This window comes from Mugil cephalus, chromosome 5, assembly GCF_022458985.1.
Source record: "Mugil cephalus isolate CIBA_MC_2020 chromosome 5, CIBA_Mcephalus_1.1, whole genome shotgun sequence".
Lineage (NCBI taxonomy): Eukaryota > Metazoa > Chordata > Actinopteri > Mugiliformes > Mugilidae > Mugil > Mugil cephalus.
In genome coordinates, this window is record NC_061774.1 from 13,093,743 (window position 1) to 13,104,594 (window position 10,852).

The following is a 10,852-nucleotide window of genomic DNA, read 5'->3' on the forward strand; positions in this document are numbered from 1 at the left end:
GACAGGCTGAAGACCAAAACCTGAAATAAAACAACATCTACCATGTTCAAACTGGAAGGACTCGGGCCTAAAATGGACCCAGAGGAGATGAAGAAGAAAATGCGTCAAGATGTAATCTCATCTTTACGAAACTTTCTTATTTACGTCGCCCTTCTCAGAGCCAGTGAGTAGACAGATGACATTGACGTTAAGCGAAATACTAGAAATTGCAATAATTAAGAGGAAATTATTCGGTCACGTTGTGCATCTAAGAAACTAAAGTAAACTCTTTCATTTGTTGGTATTTGATCAGTTGGGCTACATGGAGTGATAAGCCTGAGTAAATTATAGAAAGTTATAAATTGATTTACATAAGAAAACGCCACCACTGAGTCATGAAAACTGATCAACTATGGTTTAATGGTGGTAAGTAATAAATAAAACAGACAAAGGCTACAGTGATTTAGCCTATCTAATAATAAATGAATAAATCGAAGTGTGTAGCTATAGCTAATAGACAAATAGTTAACAGTTTTAACTAAAAGTAATACATGGGAATTATGTGGTACTGCAGCTCAGACCTGTGTTGGTACTTACAACAAAAAAGGGTTTGAAATCTGTAAGCCAACAGCATGTATATGTAATATTACCTTGTTGTATTCAGTCCTGATAATTCTGAAAAACTCTTCATTATACTAAGCTGTGACAAACCATCTCTTTAAGTGATTTCAAACAAACTAATTGTATGTTTTTGGTGTTCACAGCTCCATACGTGTTAAAGAAGCTGGACAGCATATGAGCGGAGCAGCTGGCATCGTCCCCCGTCTATCCACTGAGAGTTCACTGCATCCGAGACAGCACGCATCTCCATATGTGGACAGCTGGGGCCCATTACAGCATCACTGTGGAACATGACCTGTGTGTCCATCACTGCACCGGGAGAACCAGCCTATTCTTTGTTTTTTGTTTGTTTCAAGTTGTAAATCTTCAGTTGTTTTTTTTTTTTTTATTTAACATAATGATCTTTGATGTTGCACAGTTTGCGGTTTGGTAGTGTCTGCCAGCTTTGTCACATAATAAAGAGAGATAATGTTGATTCTGTTGGTTTATATGTGTTAAGTTTTGCAAGTTTTATACATGTACATGAGACTTGTATAAAATTGTTTATCTGCATCAGCTTAATATTTACAGTGGTAAAATAGCATACAGTATCTAGTAAAATAAAATCTAAACCTAATTTTAATTATGCACTACTCACATTTATTTTGTGCAATAAATTAAGGGTGTTCACATTGTCTTTTCAATTAAAATCCAAATTAAATGTACCTTGAACTCTAATGGCACTTACAGTAGCTACAACAAAATAGGCATTTTAAATAATGTTACTACTTAATTATGGTAACACACACACACACACATATATGTATATGTATATATATACACATACATATATATACATATATATATATACATATACACATACATATACACACACATATATATATATATATATATATATATATATATACACACACATATATATATATATATATATATATATATACATATACACACATATATACATATATATATATATACATATACACACATATATACATATATACACACATATATATATACACACATATATATATATATACATATATATATTATTTTTTAATTGGCATTAACACGAAATTTACAGGAGCCACTATCAATGAGGCTACACTTCCCTAAGATCACCATCTGGGGGCGGTGTTGTTTTAGCGCTTAGGATGATGCGACTGCCGGTGATGGAGACGTCTACAATAGATGCTAAACCGCGCGATCGTAGCAAGATATCGCTTGAAATACTTGCGACTCCACAATAACCGCAGGTTTTAGCAAGAGAAAAGAAGCAGCCTTCAGCTCCTGGAGACAAAGCCCGAGTCTGCTTTGCTCTGATCGCTTTATTGTCGGACCGGGCCCGCCCATAATCCAGAGCATCTCTATGAAAGCCGGCAGACAATGCACTACTCAACATAAAACTGGAGGTAGGCTGAGATGAAATGTGTCATATCAGTTAACTGGGATCGTTTCGTGCAGATGGGATGAGGATAACGAGACGCATTTTTCTAGCGCTGTTTCTGAACTGACAGAAACCATTGCGTTATTGTCAGTGGCTCGTGGGATGCTCTAAAACATATCTTCAGTATTGAGCAGGTTTCCCCGGCTGAGATGTTTTTCCCAGGTCATTTCCAGCATATTTTCAAACAGCTCAACCACCAGCGGCTCCACGCTCAGATGTGTGACTGCGTGGTGGTGGTCGGTGGCCAGACCTTCCAGGCTCACCGCTCCATCCTGGCAGCCTGCAGCTCTCACTTCAGGGCTCTCCTCAGCTCCAGTGACGGTGCTGATGAAGTTGGAGGTCCAGGAGCTGATGGAGGCGGAGACGGGGGCCCCATTGTGATGGAGCTGGACGCGGAGGTGGTGACCCCAGAGGCCTTCTCAACCCTTCTGGACATGATTTACACCTCCACCCTCTCCATAGGTTCCTCTAATGTCATGGATGTGCTGTTAGCGGCGTCGCATTTGCACCTGAACACGGTGGTCAAGGCGTGCAAGCTCCACCTGTCCAGGAAAAACTTTCCCGCATCCCCTCCTAAAGGCTGGAGGTCAGTGCAACAGCAGCAGCAAAGTTCGTCTTCACGGGCTGCAGCCTGCACGCAGCAGCAGGTCACGTCGGCCATGGAGGACGTCCTCGCTGAAGAGGACGTGGGAGAGGAGGTGAGCCAGTCTGGTGGGGAAGAAGACAGCGTGCTGAGGAGGAGAGTCAGTGGCGAGCAGAGTGTAGAATCATCTTTGGGGCAGAAGAGAAAGTCGCAGGAGGACAGGCTCGGTGGCAGGAAGAGATCGTGCCGGGTGCCCGGAGAAAACTGTAAGGAGGGTTCGCCCACCGTGACCAGGAGCACTGCGAGTACAGAGGACGGAGCAGATGATCTGTTCTCTCCAGACTGCCTGAAGACGACCGACCGACTCTGGGAAAGGCTACTCGACGACTACGAGAAGGAGGAGAAATACGAGGCCGCCAAGGGAGAGTTGGAGGAGCTGCCGAGCCAGTCGGACAGCGGCACAGGGGGCGTCGGGGTGTGTGAGAAGAGCGAGGACACAGATGGAGACAACGTGGTCAAAGTTAAGGTGGGGGAAGAGGAGGGAGAGGAGCTTAAGTTGGCTGTGGTTGAGGTTAAAAAAGAAAATCCAAGCTCGTATTCTCCAAATTTAGAAACCCTACAAAATGACTCTCCTCCGTCTCCACTGCAAAACTGCGCAGACGATTTGAACGCACAACTAAATGAGGAGAAAACCACCATCATCCCGACAGAGGGTGGTGCCAGCTCTTTACAATCCCATCTGTGCACAGATCTTCACACGGACGTACACGGGGAGGCTGGAGGTGCGGGCGAGGACTCTGTAGATGGAGAAGGCCTGGACAGCCTGTCAGAGCTTGCCTTTTCCTGCTTTCTCAATCCCAGTGAAAGCGTTATGGGGGCTTTGGAAGAAGAAGACAGTCTCGCTTGTCTCACAGCTGCCGCTACCGCTGCTGCTGCTGCTGCCAGTGACGCTCCAACAGCTCCTGCAGGCACAGATGAGCAACAGCCAGAAGAAGCTGCTCCTTCCTCTGATTCGTCATCTTCTCTTGTTTTTCCAGTAGCCTCAGTCCCCTTGCAGCAGCTCCTCCCGACTCAAAGCCCTAGCTTTAGTGACACAATCATCCTCCAGCCCGCCCAGAGCTCTTTGACGGGGTTCCTGAGCGGCATCAGACCAGGCCTCAGTTTGGAAGCCTCCCTCGTCCAACCTTCCAGGGCTGGGAAAAGCTCAGGGGCGACGACCTTCCGTCGCATCGCCCCCAAAGTGCAGCCTGGATCGGAAACCGGCGCAGATCCTTTGTCCGCACCGGCGGGAGAAGCAACCGATCGGCCTCCTCTAACCAGAGCTTCAGAGGATGTTCTGTCCAAGTGCAAGAAAGCGGCTGCTGAGGACCACGTGCTGTTGGTGGAAGGGGAGAAGAAATACGCCTGCAAAATCTGCTGCAAGACCTTCATGAACCTGACCGACTGCAAGAAGCACATCCGTGTCCACACAGGGGAAAAGCCCTATCCCTGTCCAAAATGTGGCAAGCGCTTCAGCCAGTCATCCCATCTGTACAAGCACTCGAAGAACACCTGCCTCAGCTGGAAAGATGATCAGTCTTTGCCAGAAACTCTGCTCTGACCTGTGAAGTTGCCTGTAGACGTAACTACACACGATCTTCAAGCAAATTGCACTGTTATTTATCTACCAAAAGAAATAATTTTTTGACATTTCTGGGTACATTGAATTGAGTCAGTATTGTCATATACACCGATCAGGCATAACATTAAGACCACTGACGGAAGAAGTGAATAACATTGACCATCTTGTGACCATGCAATGTACACTTTTGGACCTGGCTTTAGTGTGTGGATGTTACTTACAACACAACGTGTTGACCTGGCCTCCAAATTCACTAGATCCCAAACTAATTAAGTATCTGTAGAATGCACTAAGGATGGAACAAGAGGCCCCACCCCTCCCCTTAACCCAGAGAACCCAAAGGCCCCCACTAACAACATTTTATTGCCAGACAGCATGGCGCATGTCCATTCTCTGATGAGTCACAACAGTTTTGGAGGCACAAGGCAGACCAACACAATATTAGAAAAGTGGTCATAATGTTATGCCGGATCGGTGTATATCTTTAACTAACCATTTTCTGTTATAAACAATGCTTTTATTTATCATTTCATTAAATTTTAAAACATGCCCTGGAAGTATTCTCAAAAATAACTCGTTATCACTGTTGTGTTAAACCCCGTGGAAATAAAACACAGCATTTGGTCATTTAATTGATCTATTTCCAGTTCAAGAAAACATTGTTTCACATTGAAACCAAACCAGTGTTTTTATTCTTCAGAAAAATCCTACTTCATACAAAACTGGAGTGTTATGTGCTTCAGTGGGAGAAGAGGGAGCGTTAATATGAGATTAAAGTGCAGACCTGGAAGTAAAATGCTAATCTGTTTGGCACCTCTTAAATTCGGGATGGGAGGGATGAACAACTACTGATTCTATTCTGAAGGAATTATTTAAAATGCGAAAGAGAAGGGGTTTTATGTTAAGATCCTCATAAGGCACAGACTGCATACAGGGTTTATGAAGATCTATGAGTCATTATCCTCTTTTTTAAGACCTTGAAATGACAAAACTGCACTGATTTCTTTCCTCACAAGTCGACACAGTGCGACAGAGTCAATTGACACCACCGAGCTAACGCCGACAGGATGGAAACGTGCAGCTGAGGGTGAACGTTTAGTATTCGTACTATTCTTTTCATCTACATGATAAAATTATTCTTCGCTGTTGTCCACGAGGCACCGGAGGAGACAGCAGACACAGTGGTTAAGTTGTAACCTCTAGAAAGTGAGTTCACTGGGCATGTCTGTGCCCTGCAAACCACCCAGCAGGTTTCGGGCGGCCAGAGCCGACATGATGCCTCTCGTGGAGTAAGTGGCACTGCCGATGTGCGGTAACACCACTGCGCAAGAAAAGAAGGAAGAGGAAATAGCTTTAAAAAAAAAAGCAAATGAAGAGGACAAAAAAAAAAAACAGTAAACTTGTGTCATGACTCGTCAAACTCACCACAGTTTTTTAGTGTGAGAAGCGGGTGGTTTGTTGGGAGTGGCTCAGGTGTCGTGACATCGAGCCCAGCTGCGGCGATCTGGCCGCTGCTCAAAGCCTCGTACAGATCCTCCTGGTTCACCACAGCTCCCCTGAAACAAGTGATTCACCGCATTCCCATTTTTATGTGTTTTAACAGAAAAAGATGTAGCAGGATGGTGTGCGGCCATGAAAAATGTCTACCTGCTTGAGTTGATGAAGACCGCTGTGTTCTTCATCTTGCTAAAGAAAGCCTTGTCACACAGGCCCTGAGTTTCAGGCGTCAGGGAGCAGGAAACGACTATGAAGTCGCTCTCAGACACAAGCGTGTCCAGGGGAACTGTTCAACAGTGAGAAAGCAGAAGAGGCAACACAGAATAAGTGAAGAAACAGATCACAGTTTTTTTTTTTTTGTTGTTCATGAGAATAGCACCCTTGGTTTCTCTTTTACTTTTCCTTACCAAACTCTCCATTCACCTCAGCAGCGTGAGCTTTGACTGTTCTCCCAGAGTACAGCAGTCTCTTCACTCCAAAGGGCATCAGTCTCCGAGCTATGGCCATTCCTGAGCACAAACACACCTTAGATATAACAGACAGAACGGGACCTTATCTCACGGTCTATGTCCTACGATAATAGACTCGCTGTGCCAAAGTAAATGAAGCAATAGCTGTAAACTCAACCTATGCGCCCCAGTCCAATAACTCCTACAGTGCTGCCAGAGAGACCGTAACCACACAGCCACAGAGGCTTCCACGAGCTCCAGCCACCGCTGGAAAACACAGTACGACCATTGTGTGGATGAATTAAGGCAGCATGTGGTCTTGGTTAAAAAGTTACACCAACACAAATACAGAAGTGTACTGATTAGTGTAAATGTGTAACTGACTTTTTAACCTCCTCCACTCCCTCCGGTAGTCTTCGGGCGGTGGCGAGCAGCAGAGCCACGGTCAGTTCTGCCGTGGCATCGGTCAGGACGTCCGGAGTGTATCCGACGCGTATGCCGCTGTTGAAAAACAAACAGCGACGTAACTGTGACGCAACGTCAAACATGCTCTCGCACTGTGAAAGATCGGTTTTTGTTAGCGCGGCTCACCGTTTTTTAATCTCATCCATAGCCAAATGGTCAAACCCCACGGAGAGGGTGCTGATAACTTTCAAGTTTGGCCCTGAAATAAGAGAAATATGGTGAAACGTAAACACTAATACTGTGCAGAGTATTACTACACTAGTCTGCTCGAATTTAGTCGAAAGAATCGAAAGAAAAGTCAGAAGATGTCGGAAATCAAAGTGATCAGAAAGTTCTTTATCTAAAATAAAACTAGTGATACAACAATATCACCTAACTTTACAATTAAAGTATTTAATACACAGACAAATTGCCCTCATCCTTTCCATAGTGCTATACTGTATTATTGTTACATTAATAGTAGTAGAAGAAGTGCTGTATTTTTCTTGCAGCTTGTCGGGCGGGAGTTAACTGTAACTTCATTATATTCTGTTTAGTATAAAAAAAAAGTTTCCAAAAATGCTGAGACATGGTGCAAAATGCAAATAAATAGCATATTTAACTGAATATAGACAACAACTGAGAAACAGTGAAGTTAGTAAGAACTCTATGCCAGCAAAAGTGGTTTTGGTTTGTCTTTGTCTTTGTTTTGTGATATAGACAAGTCTCAAGATTCTCTAAATCTTTTAATTAAATTACGTTGCAATGTCACACTGAGAAATGTTATTCTTAATCCGCAGAAATATTTGCCCGCTCAGTCTTTCCGGGAACTGTGAAGCCTGCCCCGCCTTTACTTGGTAAAAAGCTTTCTGGGATTCTCTTTTTATGAGTTTAGAAGTCATATTACTGACCCGTTGCCAACTAACCTAATTAGATGTTAAATATTCATGCAGGTGATTTGTTGTAGTGTCTTTGAAATGGGATGCTTACACTAAGCGCAAGAACATTTCATTACGTTTCAACATGTGATATGTTGTCTTTTCAATTAAATATAGGGTCATATAGGGTTGATGAGCATCAACTATTTATTTACATCTTACATAGTGTCCCCAACTGTTTTTAGAAATGGGGTTGAAGTTGAATCTGCATAGACTGTGTCATATACAACAGTTAGGTTCGTATCTATTTGAACAGTGACACAAGTTTTTGTTATTTTAGCCGTTAACCAAAACGTCTTCAAGATACAGTTATATAATCAATATGGGTTTAAAGTGCAGACTCTCAGCTGTGATTTGATGGTATTCGCATCCAAACCGGAGGAAGTGTTTAGGAATTAGGAGTATTAGGAGAAGCTCTTTAATATGTAGCCACCTCTTTTTCAAGGCACCAAAAGTAATTCAACAGCTCACTCGAAAGCTCTTTTGTAATTTAAGCAGGTTAAAGGCCTGGAGTTAATTCCAGGTGTGGCACTTGCAGTTGGAAGCTATTGCTGTGAACCTACAACATGACGTCAAAGGAGATCTCAGTGAAAGTACAACAGACCGTCCTTAGGCTGGAAAAAAGACAAAACCCACCAGAGGGACAGTGGAAATGTTAGGAGTGGCCAAATCCACTGTTTGGTACATTCTGACCCTAACCCTAACACATTGGCGACCTCGGGAACTCAAAAAGGCCTGGACCTTCACAGAAAACAACAGTGGTGCGTGATCACAGACTCCTTTCCACTATGAAGAAAAGCCTTTCACAACATCCGACCAAATGAAGGACACTCCCCAGGAAGTAGGTGTATCAGCATCTAAGTCTACCATAAATCCAACAAGGTGCAAACCATCAATCAGTCTCAAACACAGAAAGGCCAGACTAGACTTTTTTAAATTCTTAAGCAGGGATATACTTTCTGCTCAGAATTAAGCCAAGTGCAGCAAAGTTTATTGGATAGTGCTTCACAGTACAGATGGACAACGACCCAGAACATACTGCAAAAGCAACCCAGGAGTTTTTTAGAAGTGAGATATTTTACAATGGCAAACAACAACTGAAGGCAGCTGCAGTAAAGGCCGGGCAAAGCATCACAAAGGAGGAAACCCAGCGTTTGGTGATGTCCATGGGTTGCAGACTTCAGGCAGTCATTGTCTGCAAAATATTCTTAACGAGGTGTTCAAAACTGGCATTTTGTTTATGGTAATGCTAATTTACAAAAATGACTTTTGAGCCCCTGAAATGAGAAGACTGTATAAAAACGTTCCATAGGACATATTTGTCCAAACCCTTTAATTTAACATTTAAGTCGGCATGTAGAGTCCAAATCATGAAGACTGTGTCACTGTCCAAATATGTGGGCTTAACTGTATATCCTCATTAAAATACAGTAGGATGTTTATGTTCGTGTGCATGTTGCAAATTACAGCTGTCAAATAAACGCACCCGAATAAAAAGTGCAATCTATTCATTTGAAATATTGTTGCAGCACATGTTTAAGGGGACATAAAGTGACCATCCTGGTTATGTGATGGATGTATCACCCAGTTCTTCACACACAAACCAGTCCAGGCGTGAGAGGACAGTAACGTGGATCAGTACCTGCCGCATCCAGGACCTCAACGTCTATCTTGTCTGACAGCATACACAGGAGACCGTGAGCCCCCTGGACACCTTTGAGAAGCTCTGTCCTCGGCACAGGCTCGTCCGAGTCCCACAGAGACACCTCACACCTGTTTCCATGGAGACACAAAAGGACCAAACTCAGACTCAGACGTGAACACGTACAGAGGCTAACAGCTATGCTAGCTGATAAAGCTGGCAGTATAGGCGTTGTCTGTAACTTTAGCAGACAGTTTTCTAGATGTTAGAAGTACTTCATACACTCCAGCCGCTGAAAGGATCTTCATCCCTTCTTGCGGGATGCGCCTCGTTAAGAAAACCTTCATGATTTTACCAGCTGCCTGCATCCCACTTCAACGGCGCAAGTTATTTCAAGTCCCTTTCGGGCAGAAATAGGAGCTCTGTGAGGAGGGTGGTCTTCTGCACACTGAGGTCAGGCTGAAATTTAAACCACTTAACCTTCACCGTGTGCAGCGCTGAGTGAAAGGGCTACCAGTTTATTCAGACACCAGGAAGTAGCACTCGGTTTCTCGCCAGTGCGCCTGCGCGGAGATGGAGCTATTTTAACCGTACGTGGGTGGGTTTGGGTTGTTCCCTGTTCTCTTCTGACGGATGTTTGTTTTTTTTGGCGTCCTTACATGTCAGACATACAGACTGTATAAACTTAGTCTTGTCTGCTGTCTAACTGGACAGGATGTCAGTTTTTAAAACATATAAAAGTCTGCGCCAATGCAAATCAATCTTAAGACAAACTCTTCTGAATTAATTCGTTTTCTTATTGATTTATTTGGGAGCGAGCTGTTACACATAGGCGAGAGTCTTATCCTAGCGTAGGAATGTTGCCATTATTCCTGAAATTTTGTTTCCTGAGATCTCACACACAAAAAAAAGGAAGGACAGGACAGCTTCGCAGCGCCTTGGTTTTAAGACGCATGCGCGTTGTGTTTTTTCAACAGGCATCATTTCACTTGGGCAACAATTATTTGCTTAACAACATGTCAGCCGTCATAAAACGTAAGACTGACCAGTTTAACGAAATAAATGTTTTATTGACAGCACTTCGAATTATAATATTGCTACGTTACATTTTGTAAAGTCGTTTACTGAGCTTCCGTGGGCCAGGTTTAAATGGTTTTACTTGAGAATTTTCTTTAATGCTACAGTCTTATTTACTACTAATACTTTCCAATCCGAGTTTAGAGGACAATTATCTATACTTACTTTTCTACATATAAATGATAACAATATGCTGTTCTAAAAGAATAAAATAGCGTCTGTGAATACTTGCCATGTTTTGTATGCCTATGTGGAGGAGACACTTCTCTTTTTTAATATGGTTTTATTCTAACATTGTTCAGCGGTTTCTTGATAGTCTCCAGTCCCCCACGCAATTAGACTTAAACAAAGTATCTATGTAATCTAATCTAATCTAATCTAATCTAATCTAATCTAATCTAATCTAATCTAAATTATGAATACAAGTTTGTATTCTTCTGCTTTCCCACCCTATTAACTGCTTGACCGCCCCTCACGTCGGTCTTGTGACTATTTTGAAGACTGGGCTGGCCGCTGCCCTAAATGCACATACATGAAGTCATATAATGATAGCA

The 10,852-nt window shown here is 43.1% G+C and overlaps 2 protein-coding genes and 1 long non-coding RNA gene across 3 annotated transcripts; 2 read left to right on the plus strand and 1 right to left on the minus strand.

Annotated features, from left to right (window-relative positions):
- Positions 1-13: 13 nt before the first annotated feature.
- Positions 14-1,075, plus strand: LOC125008188. Its single transcript, XR_007112853.1, has 2 exons — positions 14-163; positions 744-1,075. It is a non-coding gene; the product is annotated as an uncharacterized LOC125008188 (long non-coding RNA).
- A 628-nt stretch (positions 1,076-1,703) lies between these two features.
- Positions 1,704-4,486, plus strand: LOC125008179 (zinc finger and BTB domain-containing protein 5-like). The gene has a single exon (XM_047585298.1). The coding sequence runs from the start codon at positions 2,197-2,199 to the stop codon at positions 4,228-4,230; it is 2,034 nt and encodes a 677-aa protein (XP_047441254.1). The 5' UTR covers positions 1,704-2,196; the 3' UTR covers positions 4,231-4,486.
- A 427-nt stretch (positions 4,487-4,913) lies between these two features.
- On the minus strand, positions 4,914-9,764 carry grhpra (glyoxylate reductase/hydroxypyruvate reductase a). The gene is made up of 9 exons (XM_047585939.1): positions 9,504-9,764; positions 9,222-9,352; positions 6,789-6,861; positions 6,582-6,698; positions 6,376-6,464; positions 6,156-6,257; positions 5,899-6,034; positions 5,677-5,807; positions 4,914-5,572 (listed from the first exon to the last, which is right to left on the minus strand). The coding sequence occupies exons 1-9, from the start codon at positions 9,587-9,589 to the stop codon at positions 5,451-5,453; spliced, it is 987 nt and encodes a 328-aa protein (XP_047441895.1). The 5' UTR covers positions 9,590-9,764; the 3' UTR covers positions 4,914-5,450.
- Between the last annotated feature and the right edge of the window lie 1,088 nt (positions 9,765-10,852).

Excerpts from the sequence above, each read along its gene's own strand:
- LOC125008179 (XM_047585298.1), top strand. The coding sequence starts at position 2,197 with ATGTTTTTCCCAGGTCATTTCCAGCATATTTTCAAACAGCTCAACCAC.
- grhpra (XM_047585939.1), bottom strand. The coding sequence starts at position 9,589 with ATGCAGGCAGCTGGTAAAATCATGAAGGTTTTCTTAACGAGGCGCATC. Across the intron at positions 6,862-9,221 it reads TGAGGTCCTGGATGCGGCAG|GGCCAAACTTGAAAGTTATC; the intron begins GTACTGATCCAC and ends CTCTTATTTCAG. Across the intron at positions 6,465-6,581 it reads GGAGTGGAGGAGGTTAAAAA|CGGTGGCTGGAGCTCGTGGA; the intron begins GTCAGTTACACA and ends TGTGTTTTCCAG.